The sequence below is a fragment of the Schistocerca serialis genome, chromosome 1, assembly GCF_023864345.2.
Source record: "Schistocerca serialis cubense isolate TAMUIC-IGC-003099 chromosome 1, iqSchSeri2.2, whole genome shotgun sequence".
NCBI classification, from domain to species: Eukaryota; Metazoa; Arthropoda; class Insecta; order Orthoptera; family Acrididae; genus Schistocerca; species Schistocerca serialis.
This window is the reverse complement of record NC_064638.1, coordinates 424,823,595-424,847,459: the sequence shown is the minus strand read 5'-3', so window position 1 is coordinate 424,847,459 and position 23,865 is coordinate 424,823,595. Positions and strand designations below refer to the sequence as shown.

The 23,865-nt window shown below is 39.0% G+C and overlaps 1 protein-coding gene across 1 annotated transcript in view; it reads right to left on the bottom strand.

Annotated features, from left to right (window-relative positions):
- Positions 1-3,318: 3,318 nt before the first annotated feature.
- Positions 3,319-23,865, bottom strand: part of LOC126472226 (RNA-splicing ligase RtcB homolog) — a 69,835-nt gene continuing 49,288 nt past the window's right edge. The window contains exons 8-9 of the mRNA XM_050099921.1: positions 10,233-10,397; positions 3,319-5,303 (exon numbers count right to left, since the gene is read on the bottom strand). Of these exons, the coding sequence (XP_049955878.1) occupies positions 5,076-5,303; positions 10,233-10,397 (393 nt within the window). The 3' untranslated portion in view covers positions 3,319-5,075. The remainder of the gene's footprint in view (positions 5,304-10,232; positions 10,398-23,865) is intronic.

Below are 23,865 nucleotides of genomic sequence, written 5' to 3'. Positions count from 1 at the left end.
TCCTAAAATTCACAAACCCAATCATCCCGGCCGCCCCATTGTAGCTGGTTACCAAGCCCCCACAGAACGTATCTCTGCCTACGTAGATCTACACCTTCAACCCATTACATGCAGTCTCCCATCCTTCATCAAAGACACCAACCACTTTCTCAAACGCCTGGAATCCTTACCCAATCTGTTACCCCCAGAAACCATCCTTGTAACCATTGATGCCACTTCCCTATACACAAATATTCCGCACATCCAGGGCCTCGCTGCGATGGAGCACTTCCTTTCAAGCCGATCACCTGCCACCCTACCTAAAACCTCTTTCCTCATTACCTTAGCCAGCTTCATCCTGACCCACAACTTCTTCACTTTCGAAGGCCAGACATACCAACAACTAAAGGGAACAGCCATGGGTACCAGGATGGCCCCCTCGTACGCCAACCTATTTATGGGTCGCTTAGAGGAAGCCTTCTTGGTTACCCAAGCCTGCCAACCCAAAGTTTGGTACAGATTTATTGATGACATCTTCATGATCTGGACCCACAGTGAAGAAGAACTCCAGAATTTCCTCTCCAACCTCAACTCCTTTGGTTCCATCAGATTCACCCGGTCCTACTCCAAATCCCATGCCACTTTCCTCCCACGAAACTAATAAACATCAGCCTTCTAGAAACAATTTTTGATGACTACAGTCCACATCATCCCATGCAGCTCAAATAAAAGTAAGAATCTATGAGATTCAATGGTTTTGCAGATCTAGGTATGTAACTGTGTTGTAGGTTCCATCATATAAGGCACCTGTGACAAAACTTTTGAATGTTCACTTCTGTTATTCCTTCATCCATGGCTGAAGTTTACCGGCAGTATGGGAACGAAGGCAGACATCTTCCAGTGAAACATCAGGTGAGCAGCACAGTTACCTACAAGAAGCACAGTTTTGCACTTTTTAACACACAGGCATTTTATACACAGGACCCCTGTCATCCAGACTTGACACTGGTTTGTGTACTCAGATGGCAGTTTACATGTTTTTGAAGCAACAGAGATTTGCAATTTTACTGATAAGTGGCAACTTCAGTTTCTCTTACCCACTGACAAAGGTGGAAGCATGTACTGTCACTGTCTTTGCTGAGCTGCTCATAGTAGGCAATTTCATTTTATACAGTGGGGGATTGTCAGGTATGCCTTTTTAAAGGTCAAAATTTGTCAACATTAAATATGTCACTGGTCATAGAGTCCTGTCAGGACTCATAAGACACTTTTTGCACACAGTAAATTCTTCATTAATGGATTTGGTCTCTATGTAGATTTTTTTCACTTAATTCTAGAATGGCCCCTTTAATCTATTGACAGTAAAATATTCAGTTTTCTTCTCTGTAACATTATCTGCAGAGTTTGCTGAATTACTGGTCCTCTTGGAGGAATTTACACAGCTTAAGTTTAGGTATCCACTGGATTAAAGCGTCATCCAATTCACCATATTTCAGTTTTCACTTTATGGTGGGTTTTTGCCCCTTTACAAGCAATTTCTGAATGTCTTTACATTAGCAAATATCAAAGTTGCCCTTCCAAGGTACTGCATAGCTTCTTTAGCAATGGCATCTTGCTTTTGCTGTAGTTCCACATGACTTTTGAAATCTGTTTCCCACTAAAATGCTTTATTTTACACAGGCATTGCGAAAAATGCAAAACATTTAATGCGCAGCATAAGTTTCTTGTATGACCACACACTGTAACAACCAAGTAAATAAGGAAATCTTGGGCAGCTTTGCCTGTTAGCAGCCAGCAGTTAAACACAGTTACAAGAGACATTTCCATGTCCTGTTAGCAATAGCTCCTTTACCTTGTGCTATCTGATAAGTAGTCTGTCACATGCTGACAACTTGCATCCATAAAAACACACTGCTGAAAGGTAGCAGAAGAAGACCATTTTAAGTGGACGATGGTTTATATATCAAAAACAAAATTCACTCAAAAAACTAAAAACAAGCTAGAATTTCAGTATAAATATCATCTTCAGTCAGAAAACTGGTTTGACGCAGCTCTCCTTGCTACTCTATCCTGAGCAAGATTCACCTCAGTAACTACTGCATCCTACACTGTCCATTTGAACCTGCTTACTGTATTCATCCCTTTGTCTCCCTGTACAGTTTTTACTGCCAACTGATGCCCATGGAAGTACATACACTCTGCTAGCTTTTGGAAGTAATTGCTCTTTCCTCAGGAAGAGCAAGGTTAAAGTGGGGAAGGCACAGCAAAATAGAACCCACTGGTATGTAAGTTACTGCACTACCTTCCACACTTATATTATCTTTACTAGGCAAGTTTCACATCTTATTAGGTTATGAGCTTACTGGACAAAGTGTTAGTCCCCTTTGAACGACCAAAATGTTCACTTTGGAAAGCTGTAGATGGTGTACAGCTGGTCACAGGATACTTCCCTTCTGGTGTATGTCATTGGCAGTGAAGTAGTGTGTTTCTATTGGTTGTATGGTCAGTGCAGTAACAGGAGTAAACATTGAGACATGGGAAAAAAGAAGCTATTGTATTTAGATAAGGTAATGACCACACTGTAAATGAAGAGTTTTTGGTCTAACAATGTGGAATGTCCGATATGTCTACCAGGAGTACCACTCGCAGCCACATAACAGTGTAAGAATAGTGGTCACAAAAAACCCTAACTGACAGACCATGGACAGGTGTCACTCCTTGTGAATGCTAGTGGGTTTGGAAAACTATAGGAATTGCTGCTTTCAGTGAATGCAGGTCCCTTTCAACCAGTTTCCAAGTGAATTTATGTCAACTGTTGCACCAAATCACACTATCTTAAGCCAATAAAAAATGTATTTTGAACAGCTTGTGAAATATAGCAAGCAACATCCCCACAATGTGGTAGCTCTAATGGATCTTGTCAAAGTGTGGTGTCAGTTGAAAGTGGCATACCTGAGGAAACTTGTGGACACTATCACCAGACTGAAGGCACTGTCATGGTTAGAAGAGTGTTACACAATATTAGCATTATGTCTCCCAAGGGATCGGGGGGACTAATTTTTTGTCCCCTGTGCTTATGGTGTACTGAGATTTCTTCTACTTATCGAATTTATAAAATTGCAACTGCAGCATATTTTGCTTGTTTATGTGACTAGATGAGAGTAAATATAAATTGAAAACAAACAATTTTTTTGGGAAACAGTATTATGTAGACCAAAAAGCAAAATATATCTTCCATATCTTTCAATTAACAAAACTTGATCTTTGCAAATGATTTTATTTCTTTGTCTGAACTGAAGCTTCTAGTTAATGTGGATCAATGTTCAAGAAATTGCACAGTTGTTAAATGTGCCAACACTTTAATATTTGAAACTTACAAGAAAATGCCTCAACAGACACGGGGGATTTGTAATTAGTTGGAGAGAGAAGCAGACAATCAAAACATTCTTTGTTTTAGAATGATGCAAGTAGTTGCTGCTTTCAACTTCGTGATCAAGTACATTGTGTTTGTGTGAATACCTATTGATTGTGCCACTCAAAGAATACAAATACATACTGAATCCATTACATGCCATACTACAGTCCACAAAAATTGAAGTGGCACAAACAATTACAATTTTACGATGTTATAAAACAAAGTAATTTATGATTAATCTTTCTGCACACTGTTATATGTCCACATCACTAACTTAACACAGTTGGATCAATGTTACACGTAATATCAGAATGAGAATCTTATAACTTGTTTCAATCAGAGCATCATGTCACCGATGTTTTGGTTCTGTTTTTTCCAAGTATAATATATTTCCACATTTGTTACATGACTCACAATGCCATTAGTATTTCCAATCATTCAATTACCCTTTTGCTTACTTTTGTTAATTTATAGGCTGAGCTGGCTGTTGCATTTAACAGATGTAGACCTTTTGCTTGTTCAATAAGCAAACATATTTCATAAATCTGCAAAACACATTACTGAGAACAGCATCTTCCTCATATTACACAAAACCATTCCAAAGTTACTCTCAGTAATAGCTGTCACATCTGTTATTTTATATATGTTTAAGCACAGTTTCTTTATAATGTTAACTTTCAAGCAATGGTAGGCAACTTGCTAGTTAAACAGTAAAGTAAAATCTGGAAACAAGTTTAACCATTTTAGATTAATTTCACAAAATAAATTGATTATATGATGTACATTGATGAGCAACTGAACCCAGTGAAACATGGGACCAAAAAGTTTGTAAAAACATAAAAGTTTAGGATACTATTTTTTACCACTACATTATTATTTTTCAATTTTTTTTGCAAATGATTACATTTTATTACAGTTTTCTGGATATTAGGTTCTAAATAATCCCATAAAGGCACAAGAACATGCCTATACAAATTCACTGCACTGATGAAGTGGCCAGACAGTAAGCAAGGAACAAAGCAATCACATTAGCTGTACCATTTATGGCACCGTAAATTTAAGTCCCTATTGTGTGAAACTTGAAACGTCAAGAAGTGTCTTACATTTCACAGTGTGATCTACAACATTCTTCCACACTACACAGTTGGGAGCATTGTGATATGTATCGTAACATAATAACAAAGAAATATCTTTCTTCTTTAACGTCTTAGATTTTCTCAAGGTCTGTTAACTAGCACAGTCTTGACGAGGGCACTTACCAACATTTTAAACACCAGTAATTAGCATGGCTTTTCATTTTAGTGAAAGCCTAACCTTTTTTGTCTTTAACTATGAAACTTTGTTAGGAAGTCTTCTGCAACAGCATTTGTAGTGGAAAAAAAAACCTTACATGAGGATTTTATTTTACATTTAAGAAATCAGAAGGTAAAAGACTGAAAACTCAGATATCAATAGTTTACAAAATATAGTTAGTGGGATAAGAAAATAAAATTTTCAATTTGGTAACAGTTCAATTTATCAGGGGGTAAGTACAGAATAACTTAAAGTTCAAAACAATTCTTGCATCTTCATCACAGATGATGTTTTACATTCAGTCACACATACTGAAATGCGGCATTTTAAATGCAGTAACACATACTTTACTGTATTCAGACACTTTTTTTGAAAAACTGGCATGCGGTCAGCCTTTAATAACAGCAATTGGTCGTAATTTGATACACTTCTTGCTAATACCTGCTTCATGGCATGTATCAACAACATCAGTCACATTCTTGTATGATTCAGGTGCCTCTTCCATAACCAATTTTGGAGAAGCAACTCGAATTGAGATACCCATTTCTTCTAGTTTATTGAGGACATCTTGGTAGTCCAAGTTACGTCGTGACTTCGCCCGAGAAAGGGCTCTACCCTGAAACAAACATTCTGTTCTTCAATCGAAACTAATTAAAAAGAAAATTTTACAAATTTAAGTGTTTTAGAATAAAATGTTAAGAGATCACCTACAACAAGTACAGATGAGTAGGAAAAACAACTAATCCAATGGTTATCAATGTGTCACGAGTATTTAATACAAATGTCTTATCACCCAATTTCACAAGCCACCATTCAAGATTTAGTCTTGGACACACAGTAACTGAGGAACAAGGTACAGAATACTTAAAACTTGCAAGCTATAGATATAGTTTATGAACACATGGCATGGATTATTTGTCAACCAATTTGTATATCAATTGAGAGAATGTTGTTTACTCCCTTATATAGATCCTGCACTTACTCCTTTCAACTTTTGGCTTTCCATTTTTGCTCATTACTGGCTTAACATCTGAGCTCTGCTCCCACCAAAGGTCTCTACCATTTGTAAAAGGAACTGTCTTTCCAATAGTCATATGTTTCTACAGCTGTCTACTTGTTACCTAGCTACTCATGTTCCAATTCCTTAAATTAATTCAGTTAGAAGCAAAAATTGTTGTCAATCAAAATACCAATATTAGGTGAGGTACAACAAAACTTACCACTTCATCTACTTGTATACCATGTGCATATACAACTAACTTTGTGGGTGGGAGTTAACAGAAGTCTTAACTCACCCCTTTACACTTACTTGATACATCATTGTGGAGACATTTAGTATCTTTGCAAAATATGAGCAAATGAAATGCAGATAAACATGATTAAAGCATGTAATAGTTTGACCTGAAAGTACAGTTAACAATATTTCGAAGGAAGAAACTTACATCTAGCATAGGCATGCAAGAGTACTAGTGGTACAAGATGTATACGTAAATTGCCAAAAATTTACAATTTAAACAAGGCCTCAAAAATATTGGTACATCTTTGATGTTAAATTTTTCAGAAAATGTAATTTAGAAGAGAACTGTCCTGGCCCACTTATATTCTACAATAGAAAAACAATACTGCTTTTCAATCTTGAAAGTCCAATTACGAGCTTTGTGGAAAGTACAACTATATTAAGTGTGCAGTTGTCTATTAATTTTCAGATTCAATTATTATCTGCAGTTACAAGTCAGTAATTCCAACAAGTGCATTTATGTCAACTAGTATATGTTAATAAAAGCAAACGCTGCATGTTGGACGAAAAACAATCATTCAGACCAGGATGGACATGAAGAGATCACTTTCGTTTAGTAACACTATATTAACAGTTGCAGAGAGCATTACATAAGGACTGAAGCCTCTAGTGCTAAATGTTGCAGCGATGCTGATTATGCTAGACACAGTGACATTTGATTATGGGGGGAAAATAAATTACATGAACATGTAAATAGAACTGTCAACTAGTTTACGAGAAAAATATTAGACAGTGAATCACACAACTAGCAATAGGCAGCAGTGTTCTTACAAAAAGGTTAACATTTGTGAACTAATCCTCTAAAGTATGTGTGTGAGACTTGAGAATGTGTAAAATGATGTACCTGAGCAACAGGAAAGTATTTGATGGGAAACTACAGACTTAAATTACACAAACAGTGCAGAAACTGTGGCTGACACAGCAACAATGGGATCTGAGAAATTGTCAAGAAGGAGCTGAATGCACACTTTCATGTCGCCACAGTTTTAGAGCTAATGGATGAAGGAAGTTTGAAGCATAGCATCTGCTTTGAAGTAGAAAGAGTACGGTAGTGTGAAAGAAAATATGTAATGTACGTTTTATGCTATATAACTTAAGTTTTTGAAACCTTTAAACTGAGGATATGGAGAAAGTTTTTACAAGTTTTTTATTCTTAGAAATTTATCTTAATAGTTACTTTGTTGTCATGTGTTTGATAAATGTTAACTTTAATCAGTACATGATACTGTAACAAAAATAGAAACATACAATTTTCAACATGTGCCAGAAATCCACAACTCAATGATCAGATTTGAGAACCTGGTTTTCATGCATGGTATCTACATCAATCATGCGGATGAATACTCACCTGGACCTGCAGACACTTCCATGCCAAGTGTCTTGTTCAAGCATTAACACAACATGTGCTTTTCAGAGCTTCCACTTTTGAGAGTGGCTTTTCATACAGGTAACAATGAATGGCTTGGACATGGATAATGGTGTAAAATGCCTGGGCATTTATAAGATGGGGCAAATGCATGGGCGTACCCAGCGAGGGGCAGGGGGGGGGGGGGGGGCAGCTGCCCCCCTCCCCCCCTAGAAGATATTCGCAGTTTTTTTGCTAGTTTACTGTTTTATTTAATAAGAAATGCTGCTTTGCATGTTTTCTCGGATTGTACAAGTGCATTCTTGTAATTAAAATGTGTATTTAAAGCAGTTTTTCACTGGTTTACTGTTTTATTTAATAAGAAGTGCTGTATGTTGTCTCGAGTCCTTGTTTCCTGAGACTAGTATGACCTGCCCCCCCCCCCCTCCCCCCATTTCAGATCCTGGGTATGCCCTTGGGCAAATGCCTAAGATAAATGCCTGGGCAAAAGCCCAAAATTCATAAATACCTGGGCATTTATGCACTTGAAGTTTAATTGATAAGTGGTGATTATAAAAAAAATTTAACCTGATATTTTGTACCACTGCTTCTTCAGTGGTTGAGTAATCAAGATGAAGAAGCTGCTTGGGAATTAGGGGAGAGATGTTAGTGAAAATAAATTGGACAGTAAACTTAACTTTCTACATCTTTAATGAGGTCAATTTTATCGTTGCAACAGTCAAGTCATACGGACGTAGATTAAGTAATGAGGAAAATAAAAGACCATAGTCTGATTCAAATGTCACTACATCTGACAAAGGATTTGTTCTTTCTTCACTGAAAGCAATTTAACATTTAAGAATACATTTGTCATCAAGAAACACATGTCAGCTGTTCAGTATATTTGGCAATAATTTTGCTATCAATAATCATTACAAAGCAACTCTCTGAGTGTGTCTCAGAGACACACCAGTTCTTTTCACCAGTTGTTCTTCCTCTTCCTCAGTGAGTGAGTGAGTGAGAGAGAGAGAGAGAGAGAGAGAGAGAGAGAGAGAGAGAGAGAGAGAGAGAGCTGGTGAAAAGAAGAGAAGACATGATAAATGATAAGCAGCTGTCAGCAACATGCCACCCTTCCTTGGTACATCAAGTTGAAATGCTAGAGGGGAAAAAAGCTTCTCTCCCTCCCTTTTGTTCTTAGTATTAAAGGCAATGAACAATATACATCGGTTTAAGTATAAACATTTACTAACTTTCAATATCTGGAATACTGTCCCATCCCATATTTTTATGTGTAAATTATACATGCCAGCAGTAAAAGCTTTAAAAAGTACTTTACACATGAACTGATTTTAGGCACTTTAAACTGCTTTGGGCACATTCCCATGCAAATGCCCATTTATAAATATCCTGGAATGAGATTTTTCACTCTGCAGCGGAGGTGTGTGCTGATATGAAACTTCCTGGCAGATTAAAACTGTGTGCCGGGCCAAGACTAACTCGGGACCTTTGCCTTTCATGGGCAAGTGCTCTACCAACTGAGCTACCCAAGCAGAGTGAAAATCTCATTCTGGAAACATCCCCGAGGCTGTGGCTAAGCCATGTCTCCGCAAAATCCTTTCTTTCAGGAGTGCTAGTTCTGCAAGGTTAGCAGAAGAGCTTCTCTTAAGTTTGGAAGGTAGGAGACGAGGTACTGGCAGAAGTGAAGCTGTGAGGATGGGGCGTGAGTCGTGCTTGGGTAGCTCAGTTGGTAGAGCACTTGCCCGCGAAAAGCAAAGGTCACGAGTTCGAGTCTCGGCCCGGCACACAGTTTTGATCTGCCAGGAAGTTTTACAAATATCCTGCCCACTGGGCATTTGCCCAGCCCACATCACTCAACATGGATCCATTCTCACTCTCTCATTAACCCTGGTTTCACCTGAGTGGTTATTTCAAACTACAGAATCATGGCTTCTGGGCAGTGGATAATGTGCATAATCACTGCATGATCAGAACATAAGGTTTTGGTTTGAAGTGTCTACACACAGCATTATTGCTCCAATTTACTTTTATCAGATGCTGACTTCAGGGAGTTACCTTTCCAATGTTTTAAAACCATTTGTGGAAGCATTAACAGAGAAGGAAAATATCTGCAGTTACTTGCAACAGGATGGAGCACCTGCCCATACAACCAGAGGGACCTTTGAACACATTTATGCAATCCTTGCATCTTTGTTGTTAGCAGATGTGAGTCTGGTTGTGGCCCTAGCTGGTCACCCAAATCATGTGATCTATAGTGTGCGATTGGTTTGTATGGGGGAGCCCTCGAATCTAATTTGTATCGTAACAGTCAAATCTAAGGCATATTTCAACCACCCTTATGGTCTTCAAGAACTGCAACAGAACATTGGGGATGAGAGTTTAGCAATTCCAGCAGTCGAGCTTCGATCTGCTTTCAGCAACTTGCTGACAAGGGCCTGAAAGTGCCAAGAGATGAATGGCGGTCACTTTCAACATCTGCTGTAGTCAGGTTAGTACTGTATTTCCTTTCCTCTGCTGTGTTTCTTTGTACCCTGGACTTGTTCTCCAGGCCACTTATTTGCCCCACAATGTACAAGCGATACTCTTATGTCAATATAAAAATTTCCTTATTTCAAGCCCGGAAATATTTGACTATCATTTTTTCTCTTTTCCTGCATATGCATGAAAGTTGGTGACCTACCACCAGTACTTATACTGAAGCTTCTCCAATTGGCAATGGGTACATAAAAATAAAATGTGAACGACTTTTTACTAGTTTCCCAAAATTTGATGTCTTCACAATCAATCTTAACTCGTATAAGCTGTGAAACTCTTCAAATAATAATGAAATTTGTCAGGTTAATATTAAGACTTAATCTTCACGAGTAAATAGCTTCAATACTTACTGCACCATGGCAGGTTGAGCCAAAGGTTTCTCGCATACCCTGTTCAGTTCCAGTTAAAACATAACTGCAGGTCCCCATGGTACCTCCAATCAACACTGGTTGTCCTGTCAACTGATAATCCACAGGAATTAGTGGATGGTGGGGAGGGAAAGCCCGAGTTGAGCCCTGCAACAAAGGAAGAGCTTATACTGCTTGTCCTCATCGGAATTTACATATTTAAGTCTAACATATTTTAAGAATTCTTCTATTTAAACTGCGAACATTACAGGTTACTTCTGAATGCAGAAAATTACACTCAAAACATTAGTTATGCACAATCACAAGACTAATTATTGTAAAGCACTACAAGGGATATTTTATCAGATGAAATATTTGAGGCAACAGATAAAACTTAGCAATTATGTGGAGTGCAGGGCAAAGTCTATGTAGAATGCCCATTTCTGGCTCTTCATCCGACTATAATACGTATGACAAATGATTGAGGACATAAGGTGTAACTGCTATTCTGTGACAAAAAGGTTGGCATAAGAGAGGAATCCATAGCAGAGCCATATCAAATGAGTGAGAAGACCAACAAACAATGGTACTATAACACAGATCTTTCAGAAAGAGTTAAGAAATTCATGTTGAGGGTTTTTTTAGATTAAATTCACCTCGTTTGAGTTTTCTTTAACAATAAATGTTTTGGTGGGGCCACCTTGAGCAAAACAATTTCCTGTTCTTTCTACACCCACCCAGGTTTTGGTGATTTATCATCGTGCTGTCAAGTAAAAGAGAAATCCACTGATAATTGTGAAACTGCACCAAAACATATTTGAATGCAGAAAACCCAAGAAATTGTTTTTGCACAAGGTAGAATCTAAAAAATATTTAGTGTAATGATATAATTATGACAACCATTAAATATGGTTTCAAATTCTGGACGACAAACCATTTCTTTGTGTTTCCTTCAGTAAAAAATTACACAGCAAGCTTTGCTATTGTGTCAGTCTGGCAATGGCCATTCATTTGACTGGTGAGCTTACTGATACACATGTCACATTAAACACTGTGCATAATTTACAGCAGAACTAGTATACGATGACTTTTCACACGTGTCCTTGCTTCTGATGGGGTAAGATTATGTCCACGTTAGGACTGGAATGGCATGTGCTGGGTGGGTGTATGGGACATATCCTTGAAAGACCTAGATGCAAGATTATGCAAATTAAGGAAGGCACTAGGAACTGTAACAATTTGTATTAACACTGCTTTCCACTATAGCAAAGAGATCTGAACACTAGCAAAGGTGTTCTCTTGGATGTAAATGAGATGAGCTAAGGATTAACAATATTTCTTCACGTATAGCTCACATTCATAGGCAGTCACCCACATTCTGTTAGTTGTTAGCCTTTCAATAGATTGTCAGAAGAAGTTTGTGTGCTTTTCATTTTGACATTTTTTTGTAAACACTACAAAAATTTGCTCTTACAGTCAACTATTTGTACAGGCCCTCTTTTATGTCATACTCTACTATTTACATGTACTTTGCGAGCAATGGACTGATCTGAGAAAGTTTTTATGACTCCTACACTAGTTTGTTTTGGAATCAGAACTCCAGAAAACGATGAGAAGATTCACAAAACACATGCTCACCATATACAATAGACCCATTTGTGTGTCACTGACCTGCACAACAATGACTTGCATTGTAAGCTACAAGATGATGATTTAGGTCCAAACAACAAAATTCAACATTCAGAGGCACTCGTATTTTGAGTCATTTTTTTCATTTTCACTTCCACTCGAGTATAAATTCTTGTTTAACAGGTAAAAATCAGTCAAAAGTGAACACTAACCAATTCTTCATTGATGCTTATTCCATCTTGTTATCTTTCATTGGCTTTAATGTACACTAGACTTAAGACTTAATATTCAATATGTTGCACAATTGGTCATTTTTTTTTTAAACTCATACTTAACATACATTGTGCAGCAAATAGTCCTGCACAACTGGAGAGAGGGGGGGCAGGTGGCACAGGCACACATCCCTCACCACCCGACTGTGCTGGCCCAACTTGGACGGGATTGGTTCACTGGTGGCAGTGGGCTCAGCCCGACAGTCTGCTGGTGCCTGCATGGCTCAGACCAGCACGCTGGGCTCCGCTGTAATGGGCAGCCGGGCGGGCTGACAACAGTTTGTGTATTGTGGCACATGCTGCACTCGCCGAGTGACTTGCTAGCCTACAGAGACACCATCACCTGTCTTCTCCAGATGGGCAGATTGCTTAGCTGTAAGCTGTCTCCAAGTGTCACCGACTTGCATAAAATTAAGAAGAAATACAAACTACTGATCATCGAAATTTCAGTTGCCATTTCTGATGAGTAAAGTTGTGGCATTCCACAAGTATTTCGCATTATTTGCACCTAACACAAGGTGTGATTATCCGATAAACATAGCTGTTGAGAATATTCAAATTATTTATCTGAAAAATAAATTAACCACGTAAACAAGTCATACATGGTGTGACTGAGTGAGTGGCAGTAACAAGGATCTTGGGCTTGTTATGTTACTTGGCTCAGCATGGGGAACTCCATTAATGAACCCAGGGAGCTGTTGGAAATGGTATGCCCTGACCCACAGAGAAAACAGCATGTGAACACATTTTTTATGCCTGTCAGATGAAAAACTGATCAATAAAAAAAGGACAGCAGCCACTGCAGTTTCGTATGGCAGTATTGTAGAACAAACGGAACTGACATTTCTTCAGTATTTTTAATAAGTATTGTTTGAGGTCACTGATTTGTGGCGGATGTAATCTAGCAAGGACCACTGTATTGAGCAATAATGCATACATACTGTGAACACTGTTTTATCACAATTACAATCACAATTACAATGGACTGAGTATATTATGGATGGACATTTAGATAGTTGAAGGAAAGAAGTAATCTGAAGAAATAGCTCAGGTGAGGTTTTTGGATTGGAATAAAGTCTCCAGCTTTCAGTGGTAGCCTCCACACCCAAAAGCTTGTGGTTTTATCTGAATCTGATGTGTCGAGTTACAAGAGTACTGTTTACCTAAATGGACTGTTGGGAAAAACATACTTATTTATGAGTGGAAAACGACAGTGTCAAATCAATATCCTTTTGGCTTTATTATTTTCTTGATGTGGCTACATTCACTGACTGCATTCTGTGACTGGAGGCCATGTAGTAGAGCATAAAACATTGACTTTAGAAGATACTTCTGTCATTTATATTTATTTGCACTGTCTCTGTTTTGCTCTGACACTGGCAAGAGCCATATCTGCTCTCCCATCTGTTTCTTGCCTTCCTGTTGGCTCTATCATTTGTTTTTCTTTAAGTAAATCTTTCAACCATAACAAACACTGAGCAACTTTTATTTCTTGTCACATAATTTTAATTTCTTCTTCTGGTAGTGAGGCAGTCGAATTTGAAGGCCAGTATCTATTAAAGTAGGTGTGATATTCACAGTTACACTAACACCCTCTAGATTTGCGAAACTGTGTGCATTAAACATTTTTGGAAGCTATCAGCAGCCTCAAGTAATGTATAAAATGCATGTTTGGCCATCAGCTGCTTTTATTTTAAACTGAAATATCAACTGGTTTCAGTCTTGGACCATCTTCACAAGTAAGACTTAAAACGGTTTAAGCCACAACATTACATGTGTCATTACTTACATAATGTACAGGGTGTACATACAATCTGGGAACACTTTCTATTATTTACTGCACAAAAACTAAATATTGTACAGATGTCATACACATTACATTTTTTTATGAAAATTCAATATGCAAACCATGAGTGACCCAGCAGACATCAATACGATAATTGAATTCTTGCCATACCCATCCCAGCATGGCATCATCGACTGTGGCAGTCGCTTCCCGTATTCTCTCTCAGTGCTCTGCTACATCACATGGTACAGGCGGTACATAAACCAGATGTTTAATGTATCCCCACAGAAAAAAGTCACAGAGTGAGATCTGGTGATCGGGCAGATCATTTCATGAAACAGCTGTCCCCTTCTGTAGCACAGCCGATCCATTGATGCGGCAGCTCTGTGTTCAGGTACCCATGAACTTCATGATGAAAATGGGATTGAGCCTCTTCCTACTGAAAGATGAATGGAGAGTGACTGCATTTGAGGCATCAGCCATTGCTGCAACATGTCCAAGTAGGAATGTTCAGTAACAGTGCTCTTGGTGAAGAAAGATGGCCCGTACAGTTTTCGACGTGACAAGGCACAAAAAACATTTACCTTTGAGGAATTTGTTGTGCCAGTGGTAAATGGCCTTCCTTGTTGGTGGCTTCTTACCATACTTGGCTCTAAACATCTGTTGAACAGCTTTAGCACACTTGTTTTTGTCGAACTCCAACACAGAGAAAGCTCACTCTGCAAGTGAACTCGCTATGTTTGAGACTAGTGCTGACTATCGGCAAATTACCAAACTACACTGTGGTGGTACAAATGAAAAGAACTTCCTGGGTTTCTCTTCAAAATGACTTATGTATGATATTTATAAAATGTTTGGTTCTTGTGCAATAAGTAATTGAAAGTCTTCCCAGACTTTATGTACACCCTGTACAGTGCATGTCATGAATATCAATATGCGATATGGGACTTTTCGAGGCAAACACACTAATATTAAATGTACACAGAGCAGTACTGAAGAGAATATCAGGACGAAGTATTACACTGTACAATGTAACAAAGTTGCTACACACCATATAGCAGATATTCTGAATCACAGATAATTACAGTCTGTGAAGGCTTCAAGTGAGATCCCCGGTTTATTTCAAGAGGAACTGTTCATCACTGCAGAGGCAACGACCACAGGTGGCTAGGCTGTATGGAAGGGACTTCTTAATATGGAATGTAGTGGTGGCAGCTGTCGAAGTGGAAGTATTGCTGAGGGTTAGTAGGTTTGATGTGGAGGGAGGTATTGATATAGCCATCTTTGAGGTTGAGGTCAACACCTAAGAAGGTAGCTTGTTGGGCTGAGTAGGACCAGGGGAAGCAAACTGGGGAGAAGTGGTTGAGGTTCTGGAGGAATGTGGATAGGGTGTCCTCGCCCTCTATCAGATTGCAAAGATGTCATCAACAAATCTGAACCAGGTCAGGGGTTTAGGATTCTGGGTGTTTAGGAAGGTTTCCTCTAGATGGCCCATGAATAGTTTGGCAGAGTATGGTGCCATGCAGGTGCCTATAACCGAGGTACGGGAACTCGGCATGAATAGCCACCGTCAAACTGTGGCGAAGAAACAAGTGGACCAACCTGCTGCTGAGCACACTGCCAAACATGACATCCTTCATTTCAATGACTGCTTCACAGCCTGTGCCATACAGAACCTTCCCACCAACACCAGTTTCTGAATTTCGCAGATGGGAACTTTCTCTGCAATACATCCTACATTCCTGTGACCCTCCTGGCTTCAATCTTCATTAGTCATTGTCCTCACCCATCCAGCCCTTTCCCTGTTCCCATTCCAGTACTACATAGCCCTCATTCCACCTTCACGCCCAGTCTTTTTACTTCTCTCCTTTTCCACTAACCCCCCTCCCCACCTCTCCCCTGCCCCAATGTCTACCCTGCAGCACTTAACTGTCCACCACCCCTACCCGACTATCCCTCCCCCTCCCCACCCAAGCCACCTCCTTACCCCCACCTATTCGCCACTCCCATCATGCATTGTGCTGCTGCTCGCAGTGTGGTTACAGTAGCCTGAGACTGCAGTCGTGTGTGTGTGTGTGTGTGTGTGTGTGTGTGTGTGTGTGTGTGAGAGAGAGAGAGAGAAAGAGAGAGAGACGAAGGTCTTATTGGCCGAAAGCTTTATTTGTGACAGTCTTTTTGTTGTGCCTATCTGCGACTTAGCATCTCTGTTATATGGTGAGAAGCAACTTTCCTTTTCATAATATTGTTACATTCTATCCTGGATTTTACGGGTTACAATGTAATATTTAAAGTTCTGATCTCTTCAGCACTGCTCTCTGTACATTTAGTATTAGCATGTTTTTCTCTAAATGTCTTGTGTCCTATTGATATTCATGACACGTTCTACACTTTAAGTAATGACAAATGAAATATGGTGGCTTCAACCATTTTAACCCGTATTCGTAAAGATGGTAGAAGACAAATGATTGATATTTGAGTTTAAAATAAAAGCAGCTGATGGTTAAGCATGCATTTTAAACATTGTGTGAATTGTCCACATCTCGAGTGCTGCCTGTTTCATGCTGTCTACATCTACATGACACTCCACAAGCCACCTAGAAGTGTGGTGGAGGGTACTTCTCACACCACTAATTGATGCCGTCTTCCCTGTTCCACTCGTGAATGATGCATGGGAAGAGTGAATCTCGGTAAGCCTACGTATTAGCACTAATTTCTCTACTTTTCTCAATGTGGTCATTCGGTGAGATGTTTGCGGGAGGAAGTAATATGTTAAACTCTTCATAGATAAGGCTCCTTAAATATTACAATAGTAATTTGCTCTATGATGCACAATGCCTCTTGTAACTCCTGCTACCGGAGTTTGTTGTGCATCTCAGTAAGGTGCAAGCACAAAGAAAGTGGGCTACCCGAGCAGTGGGATGTGGCTTCACCCAGTGCAGAAAATATCCCCTTGTTACCTAATGAGGCAGCACAATGGCAGTCAGATGGTGGCGTTGACTGGCGTAGCCCTACAGCTGCCAGCTAGCCAGAATGAACACAGCATTCTTTGCCCGGTTTCTGTGTATTAGTTGGCAATGTGCTGTGCTGATAGAATCAAAGCACATGCCCTGCAATCTTTCTCAATTTGATTGAGACTAATCAGTAAAAAGAATTTATTTTCGCTTTGGTCATAGCTTTGTATGTTAGCTTAATGGTGAAGTGCCCAAAATTTTGATAATGGTCACACATAAAGTGATATTCAAATTTAGGAATGATTCTGCAGGGTGTTTGGAAAGTTTGCAATGAAAAATAGGGGTCACTATGATTTTGCGTTTGGTACATATTACACCATATGTTGCTGCGAATAAAACTCGGCTAAGATATTGAATTTTCCTGTAGACATGGCAGAAGGTTTCTGTCTATCTCCAATCTCAAGAAAATGGAATTTATGTAGCACATTCACTTCGAACCGCTCACGAGCATGAAATATTCGTAACATATCTTGTATCTAGTAACCTGTTTGAGATATCGAAACAAGATTTTGGCAAATTGTAGGATGCAAAGAGGAGAGTATTTGGCTGCAAAGTTAACAGAGAGCTTTCTTATATATAGTGATATAGCAGAAGTTATGGTTTTTATTTTTTCAATCCAGCACTAATTTTTTTAAGATTCAACATATATTGAAAAGAGAATTTGCTAGTATGAAAATAAACGGGAAATTTCTTCTCTTATGTTGCTGAAAGCAAGGGGAAACTACAGCCGTAAATTTTCCCGAGGACATGCAGCTTTACTGTATGATTAAATGATGATGGCGTCCTCTTGGGTAAAATATTCCGGAGGTAAAATAGTCCCCCATTCGGATCTCCGGGCGGGGACTACTCAGAAGGACGTCGTTATCAGGAGAAAGAAAACTGGCGTTCTATGGATCGGAGCGTGGAATGTCAGATTCCTTAATGGGGCAGGTAGGTTAGAAAATTAAAAAAGGGAAATGGATAGGTTGAAGTTAGATATAGTGGGAATTAGTGAAGTTCGGTGGCAGGAGGAACAAGACTTTTGGTCAGGTGAATACAGGGTTATAAATACAAAATCAAATAGGGGTAATGCAGGAGTCGGTTTAATAATGAATAAAAAAATAGGAGTGCGGGTTAGCTACTACAAACTGCATAGTGAATGCGTTATTGTGGCCAAGATAGACACGAAGCCCACGCCTACTACAGTAGTACAAGTTTATATGCCAACTAGCTCTGCAGATGAAGAAATTGATGAAATGTATGACGAGATAAAAGAAATTATTCAGGTAGTGAAGGGAGACGAAAATTTAATAGTCAAGGGTGACTGGAATTCGTCAGTAGGAAAAGGGAGAGAAGGAAACATAGTAGGTGAATATGGATTGGGGGGAAGAAATTAAAGAGGAAGCCGCCTTGTAGAATTTTGCACAGAGCATAACTTAATCATAGCTAACACTTTGTTCAAGAATCATAAAAGAAGGTTGTATACCTGAAAGAATCCTGGCGATACTAAAAGGTATCAGATAGATTATATAATGGTAAGACAGAGATTTAGGAACCAGGTTTTAAACTGTAAGACATTTCCAGGGGCAGATGTGGACTCTGACCACAATCTATTGGTTATGAACTGCAGATTGAAACTGAAGAAACTGCAAAAAGGTGGGAATCTAAGGAGGTGGGACCTGGATAAACTGAAAGAACCAGACGTTGTAGAGAGTTTCAGGGAGAGCATAAGGGAACAATTGACAGGAATGGGGGAAAGAAATACAGTAGAAGAAGAATGGGTAGCTTTGAGGGATGAAGTAGTAAAGGCAGCAGAGAATCAAATAGGTAAAAAGATGAGGGCTGGTAGAAATCCTTGGGTAACAGAAGAAATATTGAATTTAATTGATGAAAGGAGAAAATATAAAAATGCAGTAAATGAAGCAGGCAAAAAGGAATACAAACGTCTCAAAAATGAGATCGACTGGAAGTGCAAAATGGCTAAGCAGGGATGGCTGGAGGACAAATGTAAGTATGTAGAGGCTTGTCTCACTAGGGGTAAGATAGATACTGCCTACAGGAAAATTAAAGAGACCTTTGGAGAGAAGAGAACCACTTGTATGAATATCAAGAGCTCAGATGGCAACCCGGTTCTAAGCAAAGAAGGAAAGGCAGAAAGGTGGAAGGAGTATATAGAGGGTTTATACAAGGGCGATGTACTTGAGGACAATATTATGTAAATGTAAGAGGATGTAGATGAAGACGAAATGGGAGATAAGATACTGCGTGAAGAGTTTGACAGAGCACTGAAAGACCTGAGTCGAAACAAGGCCCCGGGAGTAGACAACATTCCATTAGAACTACTGATGGCCTTGGGAGAGCCAGTCCTGACAAAACTCTACCATCTGGTGAATAAGATGTATGAGACAGGCGAAATACCCTCAGACTTCAAGAAGAATATAATAATTCCAATCCCAAAGAAAGCAGGTGTTAAAAGATGTGAAAATTACCGAACTATCAGTTTAATAAGTCACAGCTGCAAAATACTAACGCGAATTCTTTGCAGACAAATGATAAACTAGTAGAAGCCAACCTCGGGGAAGATCAGTTTGGATTCCGTAGAAATGTTGGAACACGTGAGACAATACTGACCTTACGACGTATCTTGGAAGAAAGATTAAGAAAAGGCAAACCTACGTTTCTAGCATTTGTAGACTTAGAGAAAGCTTTTGACAATGTTAACTGGAATACTCTCTTTCAAATTCTGAAGGTGGCAGATATAAAATACAGGGAGCGAAAGGCTATTTACAATTTGTACAGAAATCAGATGGCAGTTATAAGAGTCGAGGGGCATGAAAGGGAAGCAGTGGTTGGGAAGGGAGTAAGACAGGGTTGTAGCCTCTCCCCGATGTTATTCAATCTGTATATTGAGCAAGCAGTAAAGGAAACAAAAGAAAAATTCGGAGTAGGTATTAAAATTCATGGAGAAGAAGTAAAAACTTTGAGGTTCGCCGATGACATTGTAATTCTGTCAGAGACAGCAAAGGACCTGGAAGAGCAGTTGAACGGAATGGACCGTGTCTTGAAAGGAGGATATAAGATGAACATCAACAAAAGCAAAACGAGGATAATGGAATGTAGTCAAATTAAATCGGATGATGCTGAGGGGATTAGATTAGGAAATGAGACACTTAAAGTAGTAAAGGAGTTTTGCTATTTGGGGAGCAAAATAACTGATGATGGTCGAAGTAGAGAGGATATAAAATGTAGACTGGCAATGGCAAGGAAATCGTTTCTGAAGAAGAGAAATTTGTTAACATCGAGTATACATTTAAGTGTCAGGAAGTCGTTTCTGAAAGTGTTTGTATGGAGTGTAGCCATGTATGGAAGTGAAACATGGACGATAACTAGTTTGGACAAGAAGAGAATAGAAGCTTTCGAAATGTGGTGCTACAGAAGAATGCTGAAGATAAGGTGGGTAGATCACGTAACTAATGAGGAGGTATTGAATAGGATTGGGGAGGAGAGAAGTTTGTGGCACAACTTGACTAGAAGAAGGGATCGGTTGGTAGGGCATGTTTTGAGGCATCAAGGGATCACAAATTTAGCATTGGAGGGCAGCGTGGAGGGTAAAAATCGTAGAGGGAGACCAAGAGATGAATACACTAAGCAGATTCAGAAGGATGTAGGTTGCAGTAGGTACTGCGAGATGAAGAAGCTTGCACAGGATAGAGTAGCATGGAGAGCTGCATCAAACCAGTCTCAGGACTGAAGACCACAACGACGACAACATGTTACTGCAAACCAGAACAATGAGGTTTTCCACAAGCTATTGACCTCTCTGTTTGCCAGTTGCTTGGTTAATATGTCACTGTTTCTGAATTACATCACAATACCTATCGCAAGGCGAGTTTGTCCAAATTATACTTTGTTTTGGCGAAAGAAGCAAAATTAAAGCTACCAAGAGAAACATAGCTGTTACTCATAACCGATGATGCTTCTTAAAAAGATAAAAGGTTAACAAATCAAACAAAAATAACTCACCAATTCTGCTGCAATTTTGAAGGAATCCCATAGCTGATAGTATTTTTATTAGTGAATGACTGGTACAGAAACGCAAAAGGATTTTCTCAATGTTCTTCATCTGAGAAATATGAAAATAGTTCATATTGTGCATCTTTTGTTCCCATCCTCATTTTGAGTGAAGTGGTGTTCTTCACCTTCTCTTTTGATGTGTTAAAGACAGATTACATATATTTGTAATCTATTTTAATCTTAATATGTAGTCTTAAGTGATCTATAAAGTAACGACTATCGTGTTTTTGTAATCTTGTTATCCACAAATACACAGGCACAAAATTTATTATTTTAAATAGCACAATGCCGCATTCTTGCTGCAGGGTAGAACTGACCCAATAAAACTCTTTCATAACTGTAAAGTTATGAACACATTGATGATGTGCAGAGCCTTGCAAACTATATCAAAAAATGCTACTGATAAATTAAGTTATCTTTAGCAATAAGATTCACTCCCTCACTGTACAAGCATAGGAAAAGAAAGATGGTACACTGCTGTACATTTTCATATATCAAAGATAACATAAGTGCAAAAATACAATTCTTTGGCTCATTTCAATCCCAGCTGCTCATTATTAAAGATACACTGGGTTACAGGATTTCCCTGAAATTGCAACAGAATTGACGATTTGTTTTTATCTGTATTATTAGCCATTTATCGTTTGAAGAAGTAGCTTTCTTGTCCAAAGATTTACTTTTTTTCCAAAACTCACCTTTCAATAGCTATTGTGACAGAATCTTGAAACACAAGTGTCTTATTAAACATGCAATAGGCAACCAGAGAGATCAATACCTTACGGAAAACCTCTGTGTAGGTACAGGTATTGTTGGAAATAAACATGGTGCACAAATTCCGATTTCTCAAGACTGGAAACAGATGGAGACCACCTCCTAGGACTAAAGACAAATCAGATAAAGTAAATTTCATTTGCAGCAACATATGGTGGAATATGCACCAAATGCAAAATCATAGTAACCATATTTTTCACTGCAATCTTTTTTGAATTCCACACAGCATCTTACTCAAATGTCAGTATCACAATGAGTATAACCATAGCTAGATGATGGGCTCTTCACCACGTAGCTCACAGATGAAGCTATATGTAATACACAAATAATTTTTTTTTATGAATAGTTTCTGTAACATTGTGTGAGAAACACTACAGAGCTAACTCAGTGTGCATGACATTCTACCCATAATGGCCCTCCTGCACCTTGTCTAGCAGGCTAATCAGCTAACACTGTGTGCACCTGAGGGCACGTATAGCTGATCTGACTACCTGCTTTCTGTTACACAAAAATCCAGGTAAGTGTGAGTAGTACTTGTGCACCGAGGATTGCGTTCAGACTTAATTTTATATATTTAAAAAAAAAATTGATACATCAACCGTATCAAGCATTTCAAAGATTTTTGCCCATTATCGATACTGGCAAGATAACAAAATATGAGACAAATATGGATGAGGAGTACTTGCAGACATATCTTACGGAGTGCACATTGCCACCCGGGGCCTGGCCACAGCTCATATGAGCAACAGGGAAGTGTGGGGGGAGAAGCCGGCCAGGCAGAATAGGCCAGCCACAGCCTGAGTGTTGGCACAAGCTCAGCAGGACTGAGCTGGCCTGCCTTGATGTAAAAGCTCCAATTTCTTCCATCGCTTAGGAACCACATATTTTAATATGTGACAAATTTCAACTTGATATGTCTACCCAGTCCTGAAAAAAATGGTTCTTAATACTCTGACTGCAGACAGACAGTTGGACAAAGAAGTTATGAGTGTTCCAATTTTATCAACTGAGGCATGGAACCCTAGAAATTGAGCTTCCCGATTTCTATTCTTGCTTCTTGCTTATTACTTTCTGAGAATGTTCTACAAATACAATGTTTTGTGGTAATTATATTTGATATTGACATTTTTTCAATTATTTCATTAAATCCATTGTATGGATATATAAAAGTACTTATGACTGTTCATGCTTTAGCAGAATACGTCCTCCAGCTTTGGATTACTTAAGTAGTTTATATGAAACATCATGGCCATTAAAAATGTGGATGAGGAATGCTTGCAGGCATAGTTTTCGGAGAGTGCATTGCCGCCCAGCACCTGGCCACCGCTCGTGAGCAACAGGAGGGGGAGGGACTGGCCTAGCTGTACAGGCCGCAGCTTGAATGTTGACAAGCTCCGCAAGAATGAGCCAGGCTGGTGGGCCAGCGAGTGGACAGCCCTCCTAAAATGGACAAACCTGACTGCAGTGGGCTACAATATTATTAGACAGTAATAATCTCCTCCATCAAAAGTCTTAAAACACATTCACAGGCAAGGCACTCGAGTTTGCCAAGTACAAAATCTAGGCAATGATTAGAGAGTATAGAGGAAAGGAACACAGTAGAAGACAAATGGGTAGCTTTAAGAGCTGAAATACTGATAACAATTGAGAATCAAATAGGTAAAAAGACAACACCTAGTAGAAATCCTTGGATAACATAGGAGATACTGAATTTAACTGATGAAACGAGAATATTTAAAAATGCAGCGTATGAGATAGGTGAAAGGGAATACAAACATCAAAAAATGAGTGACAGGAAGTGGAAAAGTGCTAAGCAGAAATGGGTAGAGGGCAAATGTAAGGATTTAGAAGCATACATCACTAGACGGAAGATAAGATACTGCCTACAGGAAAATTAAAGAGGCCTTTGGAGAAAGAATGTCAATAGTTCTCATGGAAAACCAGTCCTAAACAAAGAAGGAAAAGCTGAAAGATGGAAGGAATATAGAGGGTCTATACAAGGGAGATGTACTTGAAAGCAATACTGAAGAAATGGTAGAGGGTGTAGATGAACACGAGATGGGAGATACAATACTGTGAGAAGAATTTGATGGAGTACTGAAAGCCCCAGGCAA